Source organism: Wyeomyia smithii, chromosome 3, assembly GCF_029784165.1.
Source record: "Wyeomyia smithii strain HCP4-BCI-WySm-NY-G18 chromosome 3, ASM2978416v1, whole genome shotgun sequence".
Taxonomy (NCBI): Eukaryota; Metazoa; Arthropoda; class Insecta; order Diptera; family Culicidae; genus Wyeomyia; species Wyeomyia smithii.
Window position 1 is genome coordinate 87,396,443 of NC_073696.1, and position 25,615 is coordinate 87,422,057.

General features: G+C 41.6%; 1 protein-coding gene across 2 annotated transcripts in view; it reads right to left on the reverse strand.

Moving 5' to 3' along the window:
* LOC129732403 (uncharacterized) overlaps window positions 1–25,615 on the reverse strand; it is a 596,785-nt gene that overhangs the window by 427,635 nt on the left and 143,535 nt on the right. For both annotated transcript variants that reach the window (XM_055693256.1, XM_055693257.1), the window contains exon 3: window positions 9,762–10,800. In XM_055693256.1, coding sequence (XP_055549231.1) covers window positions 9,762–10,411 — 650 coding nt within the window. In that variant the 5' untranslated portion in view covers window positions 10,412–10,800. The remainder of the gene's footprint in view (window positions 1–9,761; window positions 10,801–25,615) is intronic.

The window sequence follows — 25,615 nt, forward strand, 5'->3', positions numbered from 1 at the left end:
CAATCGAAATAGTTATTAAGGTGCGATTCGCTTTGAATTTTATGCAAAGCAAATATTGAACCAGTAATCGAATGTTGGGAGAACGTAATAATTTGGATGCCAAACTCAGTCCTCCATTAGCGATTGCTCATTCAATATAACTTCAACAACAAGCATCAATTAAAAAAAAAAAGACCGTGAAATGTGAACCACTATCACAAACTCATTGTTTCCAAAATTCGCCTACGCAAATTTTTGCAGTTATATAAATATAAACAGACTCACATTAATAACGCGAATATCAAAAATGTTCGGTGATGATGGTGGTTTATCCACGATCGCAGCTTCGGCAGAATATCAAAAGTTAAACATTCAGAAATCTCCGCCGGTTCACAACCTCCCAGCGAACATCATATTAGTGGAAAACCAATTGTTCCACGGTCCCAGAAGGAACATCCGATATTACAACGCTACGATTCGCGAACCTGGTCGGAGTGCCACGACGATATCAGCAGCGTACTGCCAATCTTCTTTCATCCTGGCTTACATGTTGCACCGGGGAGCAATGCAATGAAATCGTGGATATTTGTTTGCTTTGTTGCCTCGCCCCAAGCTGCTGGGACTGGGACGGGCAGCCCGCGCACTCGCGTTACGGCAAAACCGGATTGTTTCTATTTTGAAACAGCATTAGTGGTGCTTTGCCGTTACAAAAGCTCTTATTTAAATATTTAAAGTTGATAGGTCGTTTGTATGTTTGTATAAAATGTTTTTTTTGTTCACATGCTACTGTGCATACGGGGGATGTTCTGTATTTGCATCCATGTCCAGATCTTCCAAGCGGCTGCAGTTGGGTTTGTTTTATTCCTGGCAGAAGCTTTTGCAACTGCCACTGGAGTGTGTAACTGAAAGATAGCTGTTGCAGAAGGGATATAAAAAGTAACTGCAGTACATAGTATGCACCAGTGCTGTACACTACTAGATAGCACACAACACTGGGTTGGTTAATCAATTGGTTCGATTGGTTCACAAGAAGCGATGTGTTGCTCTCAACAGTGTGAAAAAGTATAATACAGCTAGCAATAGTGTTGATAATGTGGAACGATGGAAGAATGTTGCAACTGATTTATTGTTTTTTATGCCAAATTTTAATCAAGAGAATATAATTATTTTAACAAGAAGCAATAGCTGTTCTAACATTGGTTAACAACTTTTTAGGGTCAAAATGTCGGAGTTGGTTATTTCAGCTCACTTCAACAATGAACCATTAACTTAAGCATAGTGTTATTTATTGTACACTTTAGAACTCTTAACCCATTCTCAATGTAAACAGCAGTTTTCGGGTAGGGGTCATGTTACGTGAAAACAATTTCTCCTATCTCAGTGACGTGTTCAAAAGATGAGGGCGTAAGTTGAACTTCAATAATTTTAACTTCTTGATCGGATTTCTCCGATATCAAATTCATTTAATGTTGGATGGAGTAAAATATTTTTTGTAATTGTTTAACCCTATCAACATGAAAATTTGTATATACGTTGGAGATTTATTATTCGCATTGTGGTCCTATGATAATGGTCATGTATTATAGCCAACAGAAAGATTTTAGCGCTTTTCATTTGCGATAAGTATTCTAAAACACATTGATGGCGTAGAGCATTGAACATTTTTAACTGTGAGCATAATATGGAGTTATTAATGTCATTCAAAACTTTAACTCGGGACAAAAAAAAAATAAACATGGACAATAATTCGAAAGTTAGATAACAAGGTTAAGAATTGGACCTTGTAACAAACACCTTAGTATCTTGGACTCAGTACAGGCAATCTTGACTTTGACTTTGAGCTCGGGAAATGTGATTATGACGTTGGACTTGGTACCTAACACTTGAAACATGGAATTCGAAAGTTGATTCTTGAAATTTGGTATACGGGACTTGAGACTTTGAATTTTAGGGCTTGTGTCATGAAATTCGAGAATTGAATGTTCAAACTAGGAAACTGAGACTTGAAACTTGGGTTTCTAGCCTTTTTAATGTGGTGATTGATACTTGATATATATGTCTTCGCTAATAATATTACCGACCTGATATTCAAACCCTAGGAACTTGAGATTGGGTCTTGAAATATTAAACTTTTGACATGAAAATTGGGCTCAGGACTTGAAACGTAATACTTGAGACTTAAAAATTGGGACATGGAATCTCATATATAACATGTAGATCGTGGAACTGCAACTTGCGATTTGAGACTAAAGACAAAAGACTTGGAAAATGGAAGCAGATACTTGAATTTCAAGATTTTGAATTAAGGCTTAGAGCTTGATACTTCCAATTTAAAACATGTGATTACTGACTTGGGAATTAAAAGATGTCACCTTCATATTTGGACCAGACTTTTGACACTCAAGAAATGAGGCTTATGTCTAGACATTTGAAACTTGAAACATGAAACTTTAGATTTGAGGCTTCAGTCTTGTGAGTTGGATCTTGATACATGGAACTCAGGTTTGGGGACTTGACATTTAATGCCTGAGCTTGAAGACTTGGGAATAAGGACCTGAAACTTGGAACCTAGAACTTGGCACTTAAGATCTGGACCTACACAATTGAGACTTGAACTTTGAAACTTGTTTGCTTACTTCAGGAGCCTGGAGTCGTGGTGATTCGTCGGAGCTACTAGTCGTTAATTCCTTAGGTGTCGCGACACTCTCAGGTCCGCTTCAACCTAGTCCTTTGCTTGGCCATACAGCACATTGGGCCCCTCTATTTTTGGTGCCTGTGGGGTCCTCAAAGAAAACCGATTTTCCGCACTATCGTCTGGAATCCTCGCGACATGCCAAGTGAACAATGGGTATCTCTTCAAATAGTACCTGTAGCTCGTTGGTCAAACATCTGCCTCACTCCCCGCTTCTGATTGGTTCTATGCCAAATATTGTCCGCAACACTTTTTGGTCAAATACGGCCACTGTGCGTGTGTCCTCCTTAAGCAGTGTAACGGTTTTTTAGTTCATAGAAAACTACTGGTCCCATAGAATTTTGTGCATCGTTAGTTTCGTGTGACGACGGGCGGTCTTTTTTCCGTGTTGGGTATTTTCGTCACTCCGACCAGATTTTTGATATTTTGTGACATTGTGACGTGTGGTCTTGGATCGAAGCGTCTTGCAGAGGGCCAAGTAGGGCCGATTTCCAGCTTGAATGCATCGTTGGAACTCCATGCTTGTGTTATTGTCGGCGGTTTACCAGGAATCACAAATATGCGTGCTTATCTATCACTTCAAGTTGATCGCCGTCCATAATCACCGTCTGTGGGAGATGGGTGTGAATTGCTCTTGAACCTTACTTTTTCATATACTTGGTTTTCGACGCAACGAAATTAGCTATTTGATAAGTTGTGTCTGTTTATCCGGAAAATCGTAGTCGCGCGATAATTACCATTGCTGGTCCTTAAGTCCACAAAGACGTGCTGCGTGGACACGATGTACTGCCAACATTGCTGAAGGCCTTTTTTCAGATGGGGCACACAATCTCTTCCATCCATTTCTCCGGTAGTCTCTTTTTCTCCCAAATCCTAGAAATCACCCGGTAAAGTGCCGTTGTTAGTTCCTCTTTCTGTTTCTGCTGGTAGTCTGTCTTTGTTTGCGGTTCTTTTATTCTGAAGTGATCAAATCTCCCGCTTGGTCTGTAGTCTTCCCTTTCACCTTGTTCCGTTACTCCACCATCGAGGTGGTCATCGAAGAACTGCTTCCACACGTCGACCGCCTCGCCATCTCTTGTGATCAGATATCCTTCGATGTTCCTACACATACCTGAACATGGTGTGCAGCCTTTACGGGATTGTTTCTTCTTCTCATAAACCTTGCACCCGAACAAATGCTCCAGTTATCTCGTTGTTTTTTTGCAACAGGATTGTGGTCAATTCGTCGATATTTAGCTACGATCTCTTTTGGGGCAATACTCCAAGTCATATTTGCCCCATTTATCAACGAGAGTCAAAAAACTTAAATCCTCTGTTGAAGAAAGATGGTTTCGTCGTTTGTGAACATCGTGGATAGCTTTAAGCGCACATGAACTTCGACTAGGTGGTGATCTGAGCCGATATCCGCACTCTTAATGAAGCGAATGATTTGATTGTTCGAAAAAAAAGGGTCATCGATACGAACATGGTCTCAGCTGCCTTTGTGGATATTATTGCAAGAAAAAACAATGCTTTTATAGGCCTTGGGAAGCATCATAGTTGATGTCGTTATCGTTCATGATGGTGCGTAAGCTGTGAAGTCCATTTCCGGTTCGTTGGTTGCTTCATCGTTCTGGTAAAACCCCAAGACTTGAGGCCTCGGATTAGACGTGGGTCTTGGGAGTTAAGATTTGAGGCTTGATACCAGTAATCTGAGACTTGAAACTAAAGAACTAAAGACTGAAGACTCGATACAGGAAACTGAAGACTGGAGATTGAAGACTGGAAACTGGAGACTGGAGACTGGACACTGGAAAATGGAGGCTGGAGACTAGAGACTGGATGGAGACTGAAGAATGAAGAGTGGAACCTAGAGGCTTGAGACTGGAGACGTGAGACTGAAGACTGGACACTTCAGACGTGAGAGGTGAGACTGAAAACGTGAGACTGGAGAGTATTGACTAAAGACGTGAAATGTGATACTGGAGATGTGAAACTAAAGACTAGAAACTTTAGACGTGAGAGGTGCGACTAAAAACGTGAGACTGGAGACTTTTGACTAAAGACGTGAGATGTGAGACCAGAGACGTGAGACTGGAGACGTTTGACTGGAGACGTGACACTGTAGACTGGAGATTGGAGGCTGGACACCGGAGACTGTAGACTGGATACTGAGAACAGGAAACTGGGGAAGTGTGACTGGAGACATGAATCTGGAGACTGGAGACATTAGACTGAAGACTGGAGGCTTAGGACGTGAGACGTGAGACGTGAGACGTGAGACTAAAGACTGTTGACTAAAGACGTGAGACTGGAGCTGTGAGATGTGAGATGTGATACTGAAGATGTGCGACAGAAGCTTCAGGCGTGAGAGGTGAGACTGAAAATTTGAGACTGGAGAGTATTGATTAAAGACGTGAGATGTGAGACTGAAGACTAAAAACTTTAGACGTGAGAGGTGAGACTGAAAACGTGAGACTAAAGACTGTTGACTAAAGACGTGAGACTGATGACGTGAGATGTGAGACTAGAGACGTGAGACTGGAGGCGTTTGACTGGAGACGTGAGAGTGTAGACTGAAGATTGGAGACTGGACACCGGAGACTGTAGACTTGATACTGACTGGAGACATGAATCTGGAGACTTGAGACTGGAGACATGAAACTGAAGACTGAAGGCTTTAGACGTGAGACGTCCCTTACTAACACGCAGAGAATCCATCCCCAGGATACCTATTACTCGGTGACGGAATCGTGAAAGGAATCGCAAACACGATCCGGAGGATTCTCACTCACGATTCTTATTTCGAGAATCCTAGAGCCATATACAGGGCATTCCTGAGGATTGTTTTTCAGGAATCCTTTTCAAGGACGCTCAGGAATCCAATGTGAGGAATTCTAGTAGATTCTCGTATGTGTTCGTCCGGGCTAACACTAAAGACTGTTGACTAAAGACGTGAGACTGGAGACGTGAGATGTGAGACTGGAGATGTGAGACAGAAGACTGGAAGGTTCAGGCGTGAGAGGTGAGACTGAAAACGTGAGTCTGGAGACTTTTGACTAAAGACGTGAGACTGATGACGTGAGACTGGAGACGTGAGACTGGAGACGTGAGACTGTAGACAGGAGATTGGAGACTGGACACCGGAGACTGTAAACTGGATACTGGAAACAAGAAACTGGAGACTGGAGACATGAGTCTGGAGACTGGAGACTTGAGACTAGAGACATGAAACTGGAGACTAAAGACTGGACACTGGACACTGGAGACTAGAGACTGAAAACAGGAAACTGTAGACTGAAGAATTTAGGCGTAAGGCGTTAGACTAGAGACTTGAGACTGCAGACGTGAGACTGAAGACTGGAGGTTTTAGACGTGAGACGTGAGACTAAAGAATGTTGACTAAAGACGTGAGATGTGAGACTGGAGAAGTGAGACTGGCGACTGGAAAATGTAGACGTGAGACGTGAGACGGGAGACTGTTGACTAAAGACGTGAGACTACTGACGTGAGATGTGAGACTTGAGACGTGAGACTGGAGACATGAGACTGTAGACTGGAGATTGGAGACTGGACACCGGAGACTATAGACTGTATACTGGAAACAGGAAACTGGGTACGTGAGACTGAAGACATGAGTCTGAGACTAAGGACTGCAGACTGAAGACTGGACACTGGACACTAAATACTGTAGACTGGAGACTGGAAACAGGAAACTGGAGATTGAAGACTGTATACAGGAGACTGGTGACTTAAGACGGGAGACTGTGGAGTTGAAACTATATACTTGAGACTTAAGATTGGAAACAATAGATTTGAAACTTAAGATTCAGGAATTGGACATAAGATTTCAGGTGAGAATGGAAATTTTTACTTTCATGTCGTTTTACACAGCACAAAAAATGTCAATGTTCTATAGCCTAAAATTTTACCTTGTTACTAGCACCCAAAAACCTGCTGGAGATCCTGTCGTACCATTAAAAATTGGTGGATTGGTTAATAGGCAATTGACAGTTCACAACAAAAAGCGTTGCTTTGATTTGAGGAGGCTGTCAGTGAAATTAAATTATAGCACTGCAAAGTTAAATATCGCACCATAAAATAATAAAATATGTCTCAACGTAGGGTACACAGCGGCTATAAATAAAGATACGATCTCTTTCCCATCGAGACGCGAAGCATACATATAAACATCAATAAACGTTGTTCTCAGTAATAGTTAGGGCGACATCCATAAATTACGTAAGACAAAAAACAATTTTTCGACGTAAGGCGGCATCCATATATTACGTAACGCTCATAGGAGGGAGAGTGGGTATCCTTGGGCGTTGCGATTTGTTACATATGGGAGTGGGAGGTAAGATCAGCGTTACGTAACGCAAAACACTGGACAAATTCTCCAAAAACGACCATTTTTTTTTATTCTCGCTTATTTTCCGTCGGTCTAGTTCGGCTACTGTTGTGGCCAATCACCGACGCCCAGGGAGGCGACTCCACACCCAGGACCCTAACTCACGACCCGTTTATTAACGGACCGGCGCCAACGGCTTTACTTCCTCATGCGATGGAAAGCGTGATCCCAGAGATATTTCACCTCAGAAAATCTCCCGGTGTCAGCTAGGATTGAATCTAGACCAGTTGGGTTGGTTGTGAGTGGATCACGCCACCTCACAACCATCGACACCAATGTCCGGTCAGCGAAGTTAAGCAACATCGGGCGCGATTAGTACTTAGATGGGTAACGACCATTTTTACCTGGCAAATTCTTCTGCAGCGCTACGTAATTTTTCTCCCATATGTAACAAACCGTAACTTTCAAGGATACCCCCTATGAGCGTTACATAATTGATGAATGCCGCCTAGTTTAATTTCATTCCTGTCTGGTGCTTAACGATAACAAAGCCGAAAAGCCCGATTCTGCTCTGAACAGCAATCCACCTTTTTATCGTTATGATGGTCATATAGATAATGGAGGTCACATGAATGCTTGCGTCATTAAGGTGAAATGGGACGGAATCTAAGCATCATTGCATCATTGTTGACACCACTACATCTTTACACTCATATGTGGTTGTATTGGTGCAACACGGTAAAACAGTACATGGTTGCCAGATTATTAGCTAATTTGTTCCCTCACCTACTGACAACTGTTGCTACCACCGAAAGTCAACGGCCGGCTTCGATCAGCTGTGCCGCAACGTTCTGTGGTGCTGCACAGCTTTTGAAAACTCACATTCAAAACAATTGCAAGGATAAAAAGGTAAACAAATGAAAAGGAATTTATCTCACCTTCAGGGGCAACTCGTGGCTTTTGAACCTACCTGTTCAACTACAAATTTTTAAAATCGTAGTTTGAGGAAGTAATCACAATCATGTCCACGTAATCACGCAAGTCATTGTATTTGTTACTGTTTGAAAGTGAAACTAAAAACCAATAAAATATTAGTAAAAATTTGCGATTGAAATATATTTTTTGCATGGCGTTCCCGTGTGCAATGCACAGGTTGCACCTGTGGACGAGTCGCCCCTGCTCACCTTTACATTCGGCAGACTGATCAGAATATACCACATCGTTTGGGATAAGTACAGGAACGTTAATAGATGATGAGGTTTCACAATCGTCGGAACTTGTAAGTTTTTGTTTTTTCATTTTATCTAACTGGTTGCTCCACGGATTTACATATGTCCATGCCAAGGGATCAACAAGATTTCTCTTCTTTTTTGCGTTCTCGCGAACAACCGCTGCTCTTCTTAGTTTAGTTAAACGCGGCTTGATGATCCAAAAACCACTAAAATCACACTTCACAAATGAAAACACTACTACTTCACACAACTCATTTCAAACTATATGCTCTAAATGCTCGCGCAGTGTGCTGACTTTGCTGCCAACACGGGCGCACAGTTTGACAGGTGCAAACGAGTTGAAAATAGAAAAAAACAAAAACGGTGATTTCGCGACGTGCTACACTTTAAAGGCAAGTTTTAGCCCATTTCGGTCGAGTTTTTGTGAAAATTAGATACGATCTCGATGATCATAAGTGTAAAGAGAAAAGTATACGTAGTTTGAGTGATTACGCGACTCGTACGTGCCGGTATTCGTGGAAAACATTCTAGTGGCTACCGGCGTGGGAATATAAACAAAACCGGGAGAGAAAAAACAGCGGCGTGAAAAAAACCAAGATTAGAACGTTTCAAGGGTTTCACGCTAAAACCAAATGTGCAAATGTATTGAACTAGGTGCTCCGGTGCTGGGTTAGCATTTCGACAATAATCAATCGCAGGTTAGTCGTATAATTTATGATATTTATTGAGGCACTCTCGAAATGCATTAGTATGCAGGAGGAAGCCATCGCTCCTCCAATGCTTGGATTCGGTCCCGATTCACCTTAAATATTAGCATTTGTGTTACATAGATAATCTTTCACTGAGGTTTATGGATTGAAGCAACAAACTACGATATCCTACTAGTCCTATTTGGAAGAGTCTGTAGATTATCGAGATCATGGTAGGCCACAAACATTTCTTTCATTTCCACTATATAGACCATCGCACGGTGATGTCACGCATTCGAATTTGACAGATACTGGCAACTTTGTACACTAAGAACAATTATAAATTGAGCAGCATTTCTACTATCTGTCAAAATAGTGAGGTAAAGAAGATATAATGCGGTGGTCTATTGTCTGGAACTTATAAATGTTTATATTGTTGAATCTTTTTTTACACTGATGATTTTCATGAACATGTTCATGGTTTGTGTGTATGCTCTTGTGTAGATTTAAGAAGAAAAAAAAAATTCACGAATAACATAAATAAAAGATCAATCCTCGTTTTGTTACGTATTGATACATGATTTACGGGTAACACTGGTTCGGAGTCTAGATTCAAAAAGTCGTGTGGATTGTAGATCAAAATTTGTTGGACCGAAGCAAATCAGTAAATAATAGTTAATATCACAAAAAACTAAATTATTATCAAAACTTTTAGCAGGAGTATGTATGTATGTATGTACATGATCATAAGTCCTCGCCTTGAAATTATTCCTGAATCATAATCGTATTGATGTTAGATGATTTAAGGTCAAAAATTTTATTTAGTTCACAATACTTACGAGTAATCATGTTTGGCATAGCAATTGCCCACGAACCGACACTGGAGGGCATTGCATTGATACGGCTTCACAGTATCCACCTCATAGGTGATATTAAAACCATACACATCCAGCAACCGATCCAGAGCCCTCAGATGCGTCCCGTACAGATTATCCATAGTAAACCTAATCTCCAAATAGGGACTGTTGAACTTGATCCACGGTACATTCGTCACGTCATCTTCACTTAGTACGAACACATTCCTGCTTGGAACTTTGTAGTCCTCACTGTAGTACATGTACTCGGTAAACCGCAACCCACTGAGAACGTACTGCTGCGTAAGATATACAACAATCGAGACATTCGGTCCCACCACTGCCGAAGCGTCTATGATCCAAGCACAGCTGATCGGAACCGGGAATCGTTCCGGAAAGTTAGGCGTCTGGATCGTACCATGACTGGCGGTCAGAGTTCCTCCGCACGGACGCGACGAAGCGGCCAGCAGTGGCTGATCGTCCATCGTACTTACATCACTAAACCCTCGGACCACCCTGCCGAGAGCAACGAGAATTACCACCAGCGAAAGCAGGGCCGGCTGTTGATACCAGAACAAACCGCTTGTCATCGACAGCTTTCCGGATGCGGCCGGCGGTCGATCCAGGCTCAACATAATCCAACCTACCGACAAGTGCTACCTGCATGCGGACTATCAATTTCGCTCCGCACGTTTCATCGCTGACCGACAACGGCGGAAGTGGTGACAGCTCTGGTTGTCTCTGCAATCGAAATGACCCCTCGATGGTGTTGCTCCATTGAACTTGATTTCACTCGACGGCGTTGTCGATATTTTTAATCAGTACCTTTGGGAGATTTTCGATAAACATTCCACACTGGTAACTTATTTGTTATGGCTGTTGGACGATGCACTGGACACGGCGGGAATGCTTGTGTTGTTCGCCCGATCCGTGGGGTGGGTTCTGGGCGGTTGGCGGGTTAATTTGTTTCACTGTTTATGAATGATTTAATGACAGCATCGTTAATCACTGTGAGGCATCCGATCTGCAATAGAGAAAGCAGAAAAGAGGGGAAATGTAGAGTTGTAATGTAATATGAACCGGTAGAACTAATATCCCGCAATATGCGTCGAGTAAAATAATAGTTGGTCATCTGGGGTTTTGCTGCAGACAGGTTACAAATTGAGTTTGATTTAAGTTTCAAGGATAGTAACACTAGAGCGCGCACCGAAAACGGATAGTCATTTGATGTAATTTTAATTCATCATGAATGCTCTGTTAAGTGCCAATAAGTTTGCGGTTGAAATCAATTATACGAGAATCGTTTGTTGTTTCAAGAGCTTGCTTCAATGGGAGGCTCGAATGACTGTAAATAATTACGTAGCCGGGTGCGCGTTTGTGATATTTGTACTTCGTTGGGATGATGATGGCATTCATTAATTCAATTGGGGCTGGAAATGAAGGATTCAGATAATTTGGCGGTTTCAATTTTACACAAGAAAGATATTTGTTTCTTGTCGATTACGAGTTTCTGAGGTTTTTGTGCTTTTCAAGATGAATTTCATTTTGCGCTAGGGAACCGCACTACATATTATGGCATAGAGTTTTGCGTAACTGAAAAATTAGTTGGTTTAATCATAGAGTTGTAACCTAATTTGTCGTTGTCACGTGAAAACACTAAAACCGTCTATTAAAACCTCTCTTGGAGTCGAAAGGATTATGTCGTTCCTGGAAAAAGTACGTTAAATCACTTATCATTTTTCGACCGTAATGTATACTCCACGCGTCGGTTCAAATAACTGCAAACATCCATAAGCGTATTAAAAATTCAGCAAGGATATAGCGATTCTGGATGAAAAAAGAAAGTCCTCTATGGTACCTGGTTGAATGGATGAGATGAGAGCTCGCTCAGTTGGAAGAGAAAAAAAACCCTAAGCTCCTGAAGGTCTAATGCCCAAGTGAAAGTATTAAAACAATAACAACTGACACCACTTTATGAATAATTAATTCATGAGTATATTGTTCCGCCCGGCGCCCACTGGGAAAATTTTCGTCCTATTCCCAGTTGTGCTACCGAATGTGGTGCACAAATAAAGAAAATAATTCCTCTTTCCTTCCTTTCCGGTTTGCTGGTCGGTTAGCTCGGAAAAAGCTTTCGGTTTTTCCGCTAGAGAGGATTTCTGCGGTCAAAAGCACTGCCAGTGTTTCCTCAGCCAACGTATGTCGGATCTCCTTTCAACTCCTGACGGACTTTCGGTGCAGGTTTGAGCAAACCTCAATTGGGGATTTATAATGTTGACGTTAAGCGAGAGCTACAGCATATGTGGCGCCTAGTTAGCATGTATTAAATATTCGCCAAACACGCAATGGCCAGTGCATGTGTAATTCTGTAATCATGATCGAATATTTTTGTTTGATGGATTTTTGCTCATGATGACATTGAGTTATTTAATACTTGCACATACATGTATAATCTTATTCGCATTAATATAATTAACCTAATAGACATGATAATGCGTGATTATATATACTCAAGAAGATTGACTCATTTCGTCATACTTATTTGATTAATGGATTGAATTACAGTAGCGAGAAGTTCGACACTGAACTGCTGTTAATTCGAGAGATCCTGTGGACGCACGTCTCCGGGACAAGCACGAGCAGCAACGATGGAGACTCCGGCTAACAACTCGGCCCAGTGCACGGACGACTGTCGGTCTGTTGATGGAGAGCAATCAACATCGTCTTATGAATCAGACGACAACGTGAAGCCTGAAAGAAACTCGAAAGACATCGTTAACGTACAAGGTATCGAGATGGAGAAGAGTTCAGACAGGCTTTTCGTAGTTGGATTGAATCTGGATGAGAAGCTGCAGGTCGCAGTGGTCTGGAGCAGTATTTCCAATTCGTTTAACAATCTGACGACCGCGTTGGGCGGACGATGAACAAACCTCGTGAAAACCAAGCTAATCAGCTGACGAGATGACACAACAGTAAATTTATGAGTCCGCGCTGTAAGCCAGAATCAGCGAAAAAGTAATCGTCTGCCACTACTATAATAAACCGGGGCATAAGCAGAAGGAATCCCGGATACGGTGGCCATGAAGCGGACTAACCAGTAGTACCGGAAAAATTTACTCAGAGCGGAGGCTGCGCGTCAAGCACCGAATAACAACTGTGTTAAAGACTGGGACAAACAAATCGAAGGCTGGATCTACAATTCCGGAGCGATATCCGGAATGTAAATGTGCGGATGTGATTTTATCCTGGAGCTGGGTGAAACCAAATAAAAATGAAAGTGGGATGATTTCCGTTAAAGCAACGTTCCAACAGTGCCCATGCAGAAAAAAACTATTTTCTAATGCCTTAACGACCAGACAAAAAGATGATCTCGAATCTATCAAAATCCAGAACCGCATTCAGGAAGGTCTCTTTAAAAAATATTAAGCGGAAATTCACAAGCAACATCAATAGAGCAAACTAAACAAAAAATCTTTCAAACATTCACTGTTTTAACAGTTTTTTTTGCATCCTATAGGTACCCTGAGACTGAAACCATTTTGACCATTTAGTTTAACATTCTAATTAGGTATTTTCGATTGAACTAGAAACCAAATTTCTCGACCACCGACAACAAAATTTCTCTCGTGGCGTTTAATATTTTATTACACAATATTCGGTTCACAGTTAGAGCACCAATGAAAGTCAAATTATTTATGTTGAAAATTTTTGCAAGTATTCGGGAACTGTACGATTATCATGGATCGTGGCTCTCCTTAACTATACCAGTACCAGAGAGAACAGAGAATTCTCTCGGCAGAGCTCACACAGTCTTTCTGCTTTTTGTTTCATGACAAGAGAAACTTCAACACCAAATCTGGTATAAAAGAAATAAGTGGAATCAAATTTCACTGCAAGCGCGTCTCTTCCACTGCTACGTGTCGCTAATAAAAATAAAAATAAAAGGTCACGTTTCTGATCTCTTATTTGCATATCTGTGCTGTTCTAGTGGACTTATACGATCTGTTAGTTGACAAACGTACAATAATACTTTATGATACCCTGTTATTACCGAATCTGGAGACCAACCAGGTCTTTCGACAACCAGAAATGCAGAAACCTGAAAGGTGAGTAAGCTGTAGCCATGCCGTTCGTGTCGGGTGGATTGGTATTAAGTGCCAGCAACAACGATGCACCCTGGAGCTGTTCAAGCAGATAACGAGGGCGAGAACAAGTCACTCGAGATATTTTATAAGCAAGAAGGAATCAAACAGTAGTTCACTACACCCCAAACCCCGCATCAGTTTCAAAAGATAGAACGTAAAAACGAACTGTTTAACAAAATGGTGCGGTGCATGTTGCTGAACAATGTGCTACCGATGACTACGTACTAGATCGCTAGACTGCCGTGGGCTCGGGTTTTGACGTAAGCGCCAAATTTTCAAATTTCATTTTTTTACGAATTATTAAAGTATGGGTAATCACCTTCAAGATGCTTGTTGCCGTTTTCAAAAATTTTGTTCAATAAGGCCGTTACCCTCCCCCCCCCCTTCAAAAATCTTGAATATTGGAAGGGGAAGAAAAAAAAGCTCATACCGTTTTATTCATTTTATTTGTTTTCCGACAGCATTAATGCCTAATTTAGCAATGAACAAGTCCAGTGACAGAGAGAGTATCGTCAAAAGGCAAGCGAAATAGATAATAATAATAATAAAGTGTTGTTTTTCAACATTTATTTGAGTGCAAGTTACAAACGTCATAACTTGCACACAAACTTTTATCAAAAATATATTTCTTTTTTTTTCGTCTCGGTGTAATTTATTTTTTGCCACCCCCTTTGCTAACTTTGATAACCTTGGACATAAAAAGTATTCGAAATTTGTATCAGCCTAACTGAGAAATATAAAAAAAGGAGGAAAGTTAGCGCCGTTTTGCATAGAAGTGACGTTGAGGTACGGATACGATAGTGTATAATGTTTGTGGAGGGCATATTTTCAATTATATTCTTGCTGCTGACTACCGACAATACGCATGGCAAACTAGACTGCTCAAACGGACCGACGCACAGTGGGACGAATTCAAAAAAAGGCGGACATTAGGTTTTACGAAGAAACTATTAGTTTTATGATAATGGTGTATTCACAAAAGTTTCATAATTCTTTGAGTATTTTTATGCTGAAATGTAATAATTGAGATCAAGGGGGTATGCGTATAGATCTCGAATAAATCATTTTTGTTTCGGAATACAAACCAAAAATTTTTATAAAATGTGGAACATCTAGTTGTTTAATGATTTTTTGTCGAAGAAATAAAAATTCTACCTCTTTAGAAAAAAAAGTTATTGAGCTCCAAATTAATGACCCCCTTAAAATCAGTTTTTTTACTCTATCTTTTTTATTTTTATTTTTTCAGAAAAAATAATGTTCCGAAGAAATGAGAGAATTATAAAAATGCATCTTTTGCAACCAGAAGGGTACTTCTAGTTATTTTGGTTTCTGATTTATTGCAGATTTTCTCTTATTTTCAGGCAATGTTTAAGGGGGTTTATTTTGAAAGTGCGCAAGTATGCGCAACAGATCTCAGTGTCTTTCAGTAGTATGGTTAAGAACCTTCTATTCCATAAACGTATCATGATGGAACATTGTGGAACTTTTAAGAAAACTGCAAATAAAATCCGTCGATTTGTATAGCAGCTTATGTTGACTCACACGAGAATACTGTACTACTGCGTTATGAATGTCAGTTGTGAGCATGATATCATATGGATCTAAGTAAACGTTGCATTTCAACTAGTTACATGCATAATCTTGAGTTAAGAATATTTAAGTACGATATCATGCTCACAACTGGCATTCATAACGCAACTTCATTATAGTACAGTATTCTCGTGTGAGTCAATATAAACTGCTATACAAATCGACGGTTTTATTTGCATATTTTTTAAAAGTTCCACAATGTTCCATCGTGATACGTTTATGGAATGAAAGCTTTTTACCCATACTACTGAAAGACACTGAGATCGGCTGCGCATACTTGCGTACCTTCAAAATAAACCCCCTAAAACATTGCCTGAAAATAAGAGAAAATCCGCAATAAATCAGAAACTAAAATAGCTAGAACGACACTTCTGGTTGCAAAAGATGCATTTTTATAATACTCTCATTTCTTCAGAACATTATTTTTCGGTAAAAATAAAAATAAAAAAGATAGAGTAAAAAACTGATTTTAAGGGTGTCATTAATTTGGGGCTCAATACCTTTTTTTTCCTTAAGCGATAGAATTTTTATTTCTTCGACAAAAGGTCATCGAACAACTACAAGATTCATATTTTATAGAAATTTTCGATTCGTATTTCGAAACGAAAATAATTCATTCGAGATCTTCACACACACCCCCTTAATCTCAAATATTACATTGTAGCATGAAAAAAATCAAAGAATTATGAAACCTTCGTGAACACACCATTATCAGAAAACTAATAGTTTCTTCGTAAAACCTAATGTCCGCCTTTTTTTGAATCCGTCCCACTGTGCGACGTCACTTTTCGTGCAAAACGTTGAAATGGCCTTACTGTTTTGCAGAAGAAGTGACGTTGGCGTTAGAACTCAATGCATTTACATAAATGAACGTGTAAAAGCAATTTCAATTTTTCGTTTTTCATCATATTTACTCAGACTCTATCATATCAGATTGCCTAATAAAGCGCTTCTGTTTATTTGCGAACGATTTAGAATGAATCGCTTCTTGAGCGATTTTATGCTTTTGGCGCATACGTCAAAATCCCAGCCCACTGCAGTAAAGAGCACAAGTTAGCCACCTACACGCCTTTGGTACTGATGCGTACGTCTGGATACCAAATAATCAACAGCAGAGATGCTTGATTCCTGCCAGCAAGTAGTATCCAGGAAGCAGGTGAATATAATGGAAGTATCATTAAATTACTTCCCTCTGATTCAGCAGACGCCAAGCAGGATTCTAGAGAAAACGAAGCGCTTTTTGATGAATTGAACCAGAGGGTAACTTCACTCTCACAAACGATCACTAAGGGTGCCGATACAATTTCCCTAATACACCGAGTGGACCGTCGTCCACTGCAACCATTGCGTGTGTCAAGTCGAGTTAACGAGGGTGGTGCAAAGGCGACTGAATTTTTTTTTGTTTGGACAAGAGAACTGGCTACCGGTGTGTCGAACAGTTTACATTTTTTCATGATACCGCATCGAAAAATACTGTTGCCTCTCTCGCAGACTTCAACAGCAGCGTTCAACTGTACGCTTCTACGTCAACACAGGTGGTTACCGTTTCTCTTTTGCGCCAATCTCCGGCCGCTTCGATATCTCGACTGTCTTATTTTGCGAATGACAATAATTCTAGAGAAACATTTCAAAATTTCGATCACTTTCATTCAATCACCACAACTCATTAAACACCATTTATGACGCGTTAATTGTACAAGCTGATAGCGGAGGGATCACTCGTGCCTTCTGAACGAAAACCATGCTCAGAAGAGTCACTAGAGCTGAACCATTACCATTATCATTAAAGAGTTTGCTGTAGCGAAAGTTTCATTCAAATTTAGCATATTCAAGCAAAAGCAGAACAATAAAAGCATGAATCTTACAAAACCAATTACCGTCCTCAGACAAAAATAAAAAATCGATGCTAAGTAAATTGAATCCACTTCAATTCGTAATAAATGCAATAGATAGCACAGACAGCTAGAGGTAATAACACATGAGCCAGAGATTGTTTTTAAAATGACTACAATATAAAGACAAGTGAGCGAGAGAATTGTTAATCATGCTGAATTCGAGACAAAAAGCAAGAGATAACAGCAGAGCGTATTATAATTCGGGAGCGGCTACTGTCGCGTAGTGTTCCATTCCACAGTGGTAATCACAAAATCTTGCTACTGTCCTGTGAATGCTGTAGCGTACCAGTACATTTTTCTACCCTGCCAGCTACTGCGACCGAGAAATTACAGAGTCTGCTGGAAGATTTAAGCTACGTTACCGTATGCACACTACACTGGGACACGGTTATATGGGAAAAAAGCGATGGTGTTATTTTTTCGCTCCCATGCACTTTTCGTGTTTCTTATGAATCCTTCAACAACCATGTAACTTTTCAGATCGATCGGTGGAACTATACTTTTGCGCCCGATTTTTAAAGTTTCTATACGATTTTATATAGGAAAATTCACTTTTTCGTTTTCGTTTGTTAATCTTGGTCGTTTGCTGACTGGGAAGGGGGAACGTACGCGGCTGTGTCCCATGTTAGGAGCGGCATACAACAGCGTCTGACCCTGAGCGGGCGGCTGAATTAAGAAATGAAGTATCCTGCCAGCTACACCTAAGATGGCACACCAAGCAGTCACTGAGTCGTTGTCGGACATCGCCATCATATCGGACCCCTACCGCATCCCACCCGTAAATGGTAACTGGGTTGCGGATAAGTTCAGTATGGCGGCCATATGTACGACGAGCAAGTTCCCGGTTCAGGAGGTTATCTCAACCTCAGAAAAAGGGTAAGAGGTTGCCAAGGTGAACGGAGTGTTCTACTGCAGTTGCTATGCTCCGCCGCGTTGGTCTACCGAAAGGTTCACCCAGATGGTCGACCTGGAAGGGTGGAAGACATCGCACTTCGATGCCGAGGTATTCGAAGAGGCTATGAGAAGGGAGCGCGAGGAAGGCAGTTGGCTGCTAACGAACTAGTTGCCGTTGCCGAACTAGGTGGCATGCGACGCCACCATGCCTAGGACTCGCCAACCTAGGAATGGGAAGCCACCGGTTTACTGGTGGACGGACGCGATAGCCGACCTTCGCAGTGCGTTCCTCCGTGCAAGACGGAGGATGCAGCGTGCGCGAAATGAAGGAGAGATGACAGAGTGCCGCGCAGCATTCAGTTTTGCAAGATCAATGCTAAAGAGTGCGATAAAGACCAGCAAGAGAGCTTGCTTCGATAGGCTATGTGCGAGTGCCAATACAAATCCGTGGGGTGACGCCTACAGGATCGTAATGGCCAAGACTAAAGGCGCGCTGGCGCCTGCAGAGCGATCACCAGCGTACTGGAGCGTATCATCGAGGGACTCTTTCCGCACCACGAGCCAAGCCCTTGGCCTCCGGCGGTCGAGTCTCACGTCCGACGTTCCAGTAGCGACGATAGCCGTGTCGAGGTTGAGGAGGAGGCACGGGTTACGAATGAGGAACTCATCGTGATCGCCAAATCCCTAAAGGTGAGTAAGACACCGGGACCGGATGGTATCCCAAACCTGGCGATCAGGCTGGCGATAAAAACGCAGAGGTGTCTGGATGACTGCCTCTTTCCGGACAGGTGGAAGCGGCAGAGACTGGTCTTATTGCCGAAAGCTGGGAAACCGCCAGGGGACCCATCGGCATATAGGCCTATCTGTCTGCTGGACACCGCGGGCAAGGTGCTTGAGAGGATCATCCTCAACACGGTCACGGTCTGGCAAGTAACCAGTTTGGCTTCCGGAACGGCAGGTCCACACTAGATGCAATCTCTTCCGTCACCAAGAGGGCGGAGGTAGCAATACAGTGCAAGAGAAGAGGATACGCTATTACGCAATCGTCATGCTCGACGTGAAGAATGCGTTCAATAGTGCCAGTTGGGACTCCATAGCGCTCGCGTTCAGGAGCATCCATGTACCGGTGACGCTGTACAAGATTCTGGAAAATTACTTCCAGAATCGAGTTCTTGCCTACAACACGGAGAAGGGTCAGAAAAGCATTCCAATCACCGCAGGAGTTCCGCAAGGTTCTATTCTGGGTCCGGTGTTGTGGAATGTCATGTACGACGGGGTGTTGAGACTCAAGTTCCCTGTAGGGGTTGTGGTCGTCGGCTTTGCAGACGACATAACGCTGGAGGTTTACGGCGAGTCTATCGAGGAGGTCGAGTTGACGGCCGCGTACTGTATACGCAAGGTCGACCTGGAGCTGCAACGTGTGTGGCGGGTCAACCACCAACACGCCAGTGGTAGCTAACTACCAGTCTCCAGGTAGTTAGCTAGGAGGTTATCACGCACAAAAGCCACTCCCCGACGTAATACTTAATCGTCGTTCTGGGAAGACCAGGGCTGGAGACTGAAGGGGTTTTATTGGTTTGGGACAGGGACCCGTAGGTGTGGGTTGGGACAGGGACCAGTAGGTCTCCCTAGTCTCATCCCCACACCCTGAGTTCTCTTCTCAGGTGTCTGTTCGCAGATTTCCCCGCCACCTTAAAGACCCCCTACGATGGCAGCCCCATCAACATGATGTAGGTATCGCGAGCCTGATAAGAGAGCATGCCGAAACCTATCCTAACCACGAAGAACGACATTAGAAATACGGAACGGAATGATCGGGTAATACCAAAACTACGAACACGGACACAGAACGGTTAGTAGACCCTATTTCTCTCACTTCTTGCCAGTACCATATCTACTACATTAGAAGCAGTAGGTTTCGTAGTGTTGGAAATCAGAAAACAACAGTCATCCGGTGGAGGCCCTTAGATGACCGTAGTGTTGAGGATCAACCAACATCTATGCACCGACAAACGACGAATCCGATGACGTCAAAGATGAGTTCTATGAAAAACTTGAACGAACCTATGACGAGTGCCCAAAACACGACATAAAGGTCGTTGGAAGGCATATATTTTACTCGTCAACCAATGAAACCGGCCTGAGCAAGAGAAACGAAACAGGAACAGGATGGGGATCATAAGCGACGAACAAGCTGTGGAGTCACTAACACAGGAGAAGGCCAAAGGCGATTAACAAGCTGAAAAACGGGGAGGCTGCTGGAAAGAATGGTATTTCGGCTGAACTTTTAAAAACGGGAAGCGAGCGGCTGTACTATGCAATCCATCAGATCAGACTGAGGATCTGGAAGAATGACCAAAGGCCGAGCGACTGGTTGGAAGGCCTCATATGCCCAATCTACAAAAAGGGCCATCGGCTAGATTGTCATAACTATCGAGGCATTACGTTGCTCAACTCCACATACAAAGTGCTCTCCATTATCGGTTCTTTAGATTGAATCCGTTAACGGAATCCTTTGTCGGTAAATACCAGGCTGGTTTTCCACAGGGGCGTTCTACAACGGCCCAAATTTTCATCTTGCGACAGATTCTCTATAAGTTCCGAGAGTAGAACTTGAAGACTCACAATCTGTTTGTACATTTTAGGGCGGCATACGACTCAATCAGATAAACGAGCTGTGAATAGCTAATGAGATATCGGTCGCGTTTGTACCGTTAGATGAACTGAGCAGGAAGACACGCTCTCTAATCTAAGGTGCAAAACAAAGAGTAAACGTGCAAAGAAACGATCATCGCGAAATTTCACAGGATCGTAGGGCCTAGCGGGAGGCGTTCAGGCTTTTGAAGAGGGAAGTGACGGGGTTGGGGGTCAGCATTAACTCTGTGTTGGTGCTAAAGTGGAGATTGACGGGGAACGATTTTAAGAGTTTTATGAGTTCGTTTTTCTTGGTACGCTATGACATGTGACAACGATATGAGCTGTGATGTAAAACGACGAGCTGCAGCTGCGAACAGGGCCTTTCATGGACTACGTAACCAGCTTAGGGTTCGTAGTTTACAAATTTGCTCAAAACTAGTGCTGTATAGAACGCTGATCCGACCGGTAGCCCTTTATGGACATGAAGCATGAATGTTGAAGGGAGCTGATCGACAAGTGCTCGGAGTAAAGTTCTACGATCGATACTTCGCGGCAGAGCCTGACAAAGTCATTTTCAATTGACAATTATCAGGTTATAGTGACGCTTTGACCCGTCGCTTTCAATTGAAAAGCTTTTGTATCATTTTCGAGCACTTCGTGAGTCACATGACACACAGTCGGAAGCTCTTTTTGTGATTCTGACAACTTAAGGGCTTGGAATTGATACAAACGCTTTTCAATTGAAAGCGGAGATTATCACTATCACTTTCACATGCCGAATCTCAATTGAAAATGGCAATGAACGCTGACGGAGACAGAAGGCTTCCATACAGTATACATATATATAGGAAAGAGGAAGAAAATATTGATCGGAACTTGCGTAACGTATTTATTGGATGCCATTGCCGTTCTAACTACGGCCTGCGGTATTAGAAAACCACCATCAAACAATGCGATGCGATGCCAATTTCAATTGAGACGCTGAAGGAACGGAAAGAGTCTCTCCCTCCGTCACTCTCTCCATCGATTGAAATAGTCATTAGTTTCATTTGAAATGATCCGAAAGAAGAAAGAGGGAAAGAGAGAAAGAAGTGATCCGTTGATAGTAGCCGAAAGGAATCAAGGGAAAATGAAACTGTTCGAATCGAAATGACAGCGCGAGTATATCAGTTTTATTGTTTTGTTTCGAAAATGTAGAGCCCTGCTTCGCGGTGAATTGAAAGATATAGTGTGACGCAGACGCATGAATCATGAATTGTACCATGTACACTAGGGTGGCAATGCTTGTATGAAAAAAATTTCATCATAGAACTTCAAAAACCGACCATGTTCATTGACCCAAACAAATGATCTGTGCAAAATTTCAGCTCAATTGAACTAGGGGTACCTCAAACCGCTCAGAGTTGTGATTTTTCGATTTTTGAAAAACTAGTTACCAAAGGGGGAGTAAAAGAAATTGGGAAAACCGAACATTTTTTTCGATGCCAAATGTCTTGAAAATGCATAAAACATCGAGATCTGGTATTATCTAAAAAAAAAAACAAATTTAACCGAAAATCGATTTTCTGGGACTTCGCCGTTTCCTGAGCAACCAAAGGCTTAATATGGAATAATTTAAATCGGGCTTCTAAAATGATCCACAGCTCGTTCCAAACCGAATGTAAATTATTTGAATGTTAATTTGGTTTCTCAAACTTCATTTTCATTGGGGTGGTTCATTTATTCTTACTAGGGTGGTTCCAAAAACAACAAAAATGAAATTTATTGTTTTTGAATAGGAAAAAGCAATCATAGTAGGAAACTTATGTGATTAGCATTGCGTTACTCGTTACTTAATCTAGCAATATTTGTTAACTGGGAAATTACAAAGAGTTTTGTACAAAACATAACAATGGTTGTAACGGAGGTTAAGAGGTTAGAGTTTTCTTTTTCTTTAAATATCATAAAGCTTCATAGTTTAGGTAATTGCCACCACGCTTACGGAAAACTAGTTGATCCATCTTTGTGGTATATCAAGTATATGGTGCCAAATAGGCAAATAAATCTGAGCATTTTGGCTACTAAATCACTTCAAACTAAATTTTAATTATGTTTGGAACCAGTCGAGTTTGAGATATTTGTTTCGCTAGAAAATATCAGAGACCCTTCTTGAAAAGATTGCCTTCCGAGAAAACAGTCGTTGGAGGCGACATTTTTCCCTGCTCAGTGAGCAAAATAAAAGTCAGTAGAAGCCAATTCGACGGAAAGGTAAATCAATAATTCATTCAGTTCGTTGAACTTGTGTATTGAAATGATTGTGACTAATCATTTTTCTTTTCATGTTTCTTTAACGAAACTGCCTGTTGTTAGTTTCTATACGATAATGAGTGTGGAAAAAAACACATCGGAGAGTGCCGAAAATACAGTTTCCATGCGATATGTTTTAGTTAATCGTTTAGTTATATTCCACAAAATTAAAGGACTACAACAATAATCTTCTTAATTCAATTCAACGAAATTAAAAGTTGACAAAAGTGGCGCCTCTTCTTTTGGCAAACATATATTGATATGTTTGCTGTCAAAATCGAACATAGATGTCATTCGAAACATTCCTGAATTGACATCCTCATAAAACTTCTAGTTTGCTAAACGGCAATAAAACTATAGCTACGGTGAATGTATATTTCAAGTTTTCCATTTACATCACTTTCGGTCATAAAAAGACGAAATCTAATTTTATTGAACTTTTCGCTATCAAGAAAGCTCCATTTCCTAAGAAGGTATGCATATAGTGAGATTTCGTGCCGTTTATTGCATTCGTGGAACGTGAGTGAGCGCATGGTTGTTCATATCACCCTACAGTACGACGCGTATCCATCTTACACCGTAAAAGACCATTGAAAGTAATACTGGATTTACATAACATAGTGTAAACAATATTAAATACATTCTACCATATTTTAACTTTACACAAAAAATGTACTCACCCACGAAGCACACAGTCGGCTGGCCAATATTAAAACAAAAACAAAAAAAAAGCTACTGAATTATTATTTTCAACTCTTGAACCATTTCATGCGCAACAACAGCCTTCATTCCATTCGCTTCAGTGGCTGCAGCTCCCGAATGCAGGGCATGCACTGCAGGGAAACATTCTTTCGCACCCGAATCAGCATGGTTTTCTGAGGGCAACCATCCGGGCCGTCTCGTAAGGATGCTGTTGAAAGTTATCGTCTCGAGCAGACGACAAGCAACCGAGCAAGCAAGTAAGCAGCAAACCAGCAGAACGTGCCAATCATCATAAATCCAAACAAGTGCCGTCGGCGGCAGAGGCGTTTTTCTCTGGGAGCAAAAAAAAAAACATTACTCCGAGGTTGGCATCTTCGAAGCTGGTGCCATATTTGGCGTGCTTATAAGCGCTTTTAATATTTATTTTTGCTCCGCAGTTTTCTGGAAATTTCATTTGTACGTTTGCTGCTGCTGCTGCTGCTGGTGTTGCCTTTTGAACATTTTACTGACACGCAACTGCATTACAGCGTCCGGTGGGAAATCCACAGTGTGGAAGGCAAGCGGGCCCAGTGTGAAAAGGTGCGTTGTACTTTAAGTTTCAGCTAAAAAGCTTAAATAACATAAATTTGATTATTTTTACTGCAAAACTAAGTGTTTATTTCCTACACTTTCAATATTAAGATTGAGAAAATCACAATTTTCTCCATACAAACTAACCCCCAGTACTATTTTTGGTAGGCGCCGGCTGACTGCCAGCCGGAAAGAGAGTGTGCTGGATTTGTATGCAATTTCGTGCACATAATCTGTTTTATTTTCATCTTTTGCTTTATTTTTCTTGCTCAGACACTGATTCTACAGAGAGAAGATTCTTGTCCCTAGGGCTCCGTTGTGCATAAGCATGTTGTGGAAAAATTGTGGCTTCAACCCAGCATACGTAGATGACTCGTACCCGTACGACACGAGAGTTGAGAACGAGTGAAAGAAAAAACGGTCGTTTTTATGAATATGCTGTAAAAGTGTTTGAAGCGACTACTCCTGCTGTCCCTGCTGATAGTAACGTCTTCCAGGACACTACTGTATTGTCCCCGTAGGAAGCTGCTGCTGCGTACTCATCGTTTATGGGCAAAGACACTGCTTAGCTGCGTATCTGATGAAGCTTGTATAATTTATCGCATATTGTTGGCTGCAGTTTTATATTTTTGCCCTGGTAATGTGAAATAGACTTTACTTTAGCACAGGGAAGATGTATTCACTTCCTACCATGCTTTGATTACATAAAGTGAATGAAAGAAACGAGTTGCATTTTTCTTGGGATGTTTGTTTTCTTAACCTTGCTGCTGGATTTGGTACGTATATGTTCTTAGCTTGTTCAGGGTAAACATATTCGTATCGTAAAATAAATAGTTGAAGAAGCTGTTTATGTTTTCAAAACACGAAAGGTTAACGTGAAATTACGACAGCCTGATTTGTGACAATGTATTTTGTTGATGAAGACAGGGTGTGCTTAAGGCGTTAGAACCCCGCAAGGTGAGGCAAGGTGAGTGATTGTGAATAGTTCGTGGCGGTAAGGCCCAGGTAAACCAGAAAGGTAGAGCAACCAAGGAGCTAAGAACAGGTTTTTATGTGCTAGGCAGAATGAGGATCGTGTGATCAACTGGTAGGCGATCAACAAGAGGATGTGTTTGTTGAG